Raw genomic sequence first — 4,301 nt, 5'->3', positions numbered from 1 at the left:
GAGCTTCTTTATAGTGTCCTTTATAACTTCTTCCAAAAACAACACAGATGGGCTTCCGTCGAGAAGACAGGGAAGACAAAATTGGATTTTCAAAATATTATATAAAGTGGTACTACTTGCAATTGGAATATGACAGAGAACTAATGGATGGGAGGTATTATTTATATTGTCAATAATCCTGGGAGTAGTTTAAATAATTTTGCAAATGTTAGGAGTAAGTTAGTCAATTTCAAGAAGATTGAATTTTATTAAAAACACAATTAGCAGCTAGGTAGTAGCAAAAATACTGCCACCTATTTAATACTTATTTCGTACAGACATACATAAGAGGACCAAACATCTAATTTCACAAGTGCCTCTTCTTTTTATTCTCTCGAACTGTTATTGCATGTCTAGATCTCCTCCTTCAGCTAGGTAGTAGCAAGGAGTCTCCCATGTTTCTGCAAGAAAATTAAAATAAATAAAACAAGTCTAGCCTTTGATGAAAAGCTTTAAAGAGATCCCATGTTTGCACATAAATGGAAAAGAAAAGAAATGTAAGGTAGAAATTCAAACCTTTAAAGAGAAGCCACAGAGCCCTTGGTAAGGCCTTTTCGTTGGATGTGGGTTCTTTTGGTGGGAAAGGAAGCCCAAACATTGATGTTACATACACCATTCCTTAACTTGTGGTTTCTCGCTATCTTCACATATCCTGAATTCCCCCATTTAGTTCCCCATGAATTCTTCACTATCCAGTAATCTGTGCCATCTTTGGAAGTTCCATAACCAACTATTAGAACTGCATGATTCGCTGTTGTGTTATACGAGTTTGTTGGGCAATTTCGTCCTTTGTAGATACCACTCTGTTGACCAAATAATTTGTGTTTGTTAAAGATCTTAATTGGTTACTGTGCATAATTTATCAAGTATATTTAAGTGCAAAAATCCAATCTCTATTGTAATATTTGACTTACACCCCTGAACATTGCAAAATCCTTTAAAACCAAGATGCCTGCACTGACTGGTTGCTGAGCGACTGCACCAAGGAGAGATTTCTCATCTCTAGCCACTCGTTTGTAGCCGTCAATTGTTACCGCTTTATTCTATCAACCAAATAACAGAAATCAGAATTTTGACTTTATTGTAAAATTATTGATGGTTGATCATTTTAATCTTTTTTCTTTAAAGCAGTTTTTCTTTCGAGTTCAATTTTGATCTTGCTGTTGTGTGCAAACAAGATCTGATATTCATATATACACAAATGCCTTGTTTACTTAGATTTTATACAAAATAATACAAATTCTAGCATCCAATCTGGGATTATAAGATTCGGAGTTAATAAATTGGCTATTGAAATATTTGAGTATGCATTCACTACCCCACATGCGATCACAATCGAAGTAGATTTTGTGTCAAAAAATGTAAAATAGTCTGTTGTATATTGTATGTGGCATAGGATTCAAGCCACGATTGCAACGTAGTTATCTTTGTCATGAATAGCACCAAATAGAAAAATAAAGAAACAAAGTTCAAGAGATCTTACAACTTTGGTTCTGCAAGTTGCATTCCTGCCAAGGTAAGGATATTGAGCTTCGGTGGCTATACCCTTGTTCTTTATGACCCATTGAAATGCTCTATTATAGGAACCTGAAGCACAGCCATTGTTTTTCTTATCACAATCCACAAGTTGTTGTTCCGAGAGGCTTACAAGTTTTTTAGTGACTTTGGCGTTTATTCCTTCCATGGCTCCTGTTGCAGAGAATGCCCAACAGCTCCCTACCAATGAAACATTGCAACTTCAATTCCAATGAAGCAGTGGGGTTCAATATAATACGATTATATAAAGGAAAAAGGAAGTTATCACTCACCACATGATCTTTGATTCTTAATTGGGGTTACAGCACCTTTATTCCTCCAATCAACTGATGAAGGATATGAACATGTCAGATTTACTGTCTCCGCTCTTGCTTCTAATATGTCCTCCTCAAGGTTGAGTTTAGAAAGATAAATCTTACTAAACTCATCGAAACTCATGTCTGAAAATTGGTTCAGTCCAACTCTGTGATCGGATGGCATTCTTTTGGAGTTCCAATCGATTACATAGGCTAAGTTGCTTTGAAATATTTTGAATCTTTTCTCTTTCTCTTCTGAGCTTGTGTAGACCTTCTCATGCTTCTCTATCCATCTCTCAAAGAGCAATGCAAACCCCTCTTGGGAGACAATTTTATCAGGATCATAATCCACGATGGGGTATTCATTACGTTGGCCTAAATTAAGGCTGATCATGGAGAAGAACCCCAATATGAAGATAATTGTAAACTCAACTTTCAGGCCACCCATTGCACCCTGGTATGAAACTATGATCTGTTAACAGAAATGGAATAGTTTTTCGTTGGTTGGTTGGTAGTTGTGGAGGTGGTGATGATGCTCTATATATAGAACCATAGACTAGATGAAGAACAAGGTTCATACTTATTTTTATTCATTTTTTTCATTAACATTATTAATATAAAATATTGGAGAGATGTGTCCAAATATTTTCTATAAATTTCTATATATTTTCGTAATTTTTCAAGCTTTTTATTTTTTTCTTATCTTTTGTTGTTTAATTTTGACACTAGGGGTTGTTACATTTGACGTAAAATGTCAAATTATTAGGGTTCAAACTGGTGCCCCACATGCACATCTCAGTGTGCAAATGTTCGTAATACATGGTTGGTATGTGTTGTTGGGTGGATATGGGGAGTGCTCAGTGGGGCGTCTATGTGAATTCAAATTATTATTTAACTATGACATCTTGGGTTGATCCATTACCCTTATTGTTGAATTGCTTGCTTGCCACCTAGAAGGAAGAATAATTTCATTTTATTTTGGCTGATTTTAAGATACACGGGCTTTATATTATTAAAAAATATTGGATATGGATTTAATTAGTAGAATTTATTGGTGTTAAAATATACCTTAAAAATATGATTTAATGAGAGAGAGAATGAAAGCTTACACCTTAAGTATTACAATTAATTAGAGGGAATTGAATGAGGTGAAAAAAATAGTTGCGTATTTTAGTCAAGAAGAAAACTCCACAGGCTCGTTTATACTTTTAATAATAGTATCTATATAGATTATAAATAAGATAAATGAAGGATGATATTGTGCCCATCCACCTATCTACAAATGAAATACCAACATCTTGATACACTGAACTCAATTCAACAAATTGCACCATATTTCTCTATTACATAACTGTGCCCTATTTATAGCATAAAATTTATTTTGGGTTTTAAATTTTAAAAAAATATGCTAATATGATACTAATAATTAGGGAAAGTAAATGAAAAGTAATTCAAAGATTAAAATGTCTAGCATAATCTAATTAGAAGAAGAAATCATTTTTTCAAGGGTGTTTTTGTTTGAATGAATTTTGTACATGAATTAGATTCTTTCAGCTAATTGGGAAGAATGAATTATATTTGGGGTGTTAGGTTATAACATGAAAGATTATTCATTTTTAATAAGCACATAACATAAAGAAATTACCATATATCAGAACCCAACCCTTGGAGTCATTAAATCCTTTGGCGGTGTCCTCTTCATTAGAAATGTAAGGTCAATTTTAATTGAGTAACTTGTTTAAGGCTAATGTTGGAATCTTCGTTTATCTTTTAAAATGTACTAACGGATTTATTGCCTTCTGAACTAAATATTTAGCTCCAAATTTTTACTTGTTTGGTGAAAATTAGATGACCTTATTGGTTAATTGTCAAGCTACCACCTAGATGGAAATACTATTTAATTTCTATGTAATTTAAAATAAGGATCTATATCACTAAAATTATGGGTTACACATTTAATTAAATAGGGAATTTTCATTGGAAATTAGTGGAATTCAAGAGTAAGAAATAAAATTGCTTTAACCACAGTATTTAATGAGAGAGATTGAGAGCTAATACTTTAAATATAGCTCTTAGTGAAAGGGAATAAGATGTACAAAAAAGTGGCTATGGAAACCACACTTTCTAAATTTTTTTGATCAATTCATACGTTAATAGTAGTATTAATATTTAGGATCAAATTCAAAAACAGGTAATGATGATGTATCGTATCAAAGGATAATGCACATGGAGAATTTATTTAATCAGTTGTTGTACAAAATAATGATATGATGTTGCATTGTCATCGCCATCATTTTCATTTTCGTTGCATTGTTATTATTGTTGTTTTTATTATTTCCCATGACAATTTGAAACGACAATGATGATGACGATAATAACAAGAACAACAACAATAATCTTATTGAAATTCATGTAACAAAGATAAGTAAT

General features: G+C 32.6%; 1 protein-coding gene across 1 annotated transcript; it reads right to left on the bottom strand.

The window, feature by feature from the left end:
* Window positions 1–227: 227 nt before the first annotated feature.
* On the bottom strand, window positions 228–2,489 carry LOC148877488 (cysteine protease XCP2-like). Its single transcript, XM_088941841.1, has 5 exons — window positions 1,848–2,489; window positions 1,523–1,755; window positions 954–1,082; window positions 556–842; window positions 228–440 (listed from the first exon to the last, which is right to left on the bottom strand). Exons 1-4 carry the CDS (start codon window positions 2,317–2,319, stop codon window positions 558–560), a joined length of 1,119 nt encoding a protein of 372 aa, XP_088797967.1. The 5' UTR covers window positions 2,320–2,489; the 3' UTR covers window positions 228–440; window positions 556–557.
* Between the last annotated feature and the right edge of the window lie 1,812 nt (window positions 2,490–4,301).

The sequence above is a fragment of the Nelumbo lutea genome, chromosome 1 (assembly GCF_056320005.1).
Source record: "Nelumbo lutea isolate HS-2025 chromosome 1, American lotus-T2T, whole genome shotgun sequence".
NCBI classification, from domain to species: Eukaryota; Viridiplantae; Streptophyta; class Magnoliopsida; order Proteales; family Nelumbonaceae; genus Nelumbo; species Nelumbo lutea.
Note: the sequence above shows the minus strand (reverse complement) of the source record. Positions and strands in the feature narration are given on the sequence as shown.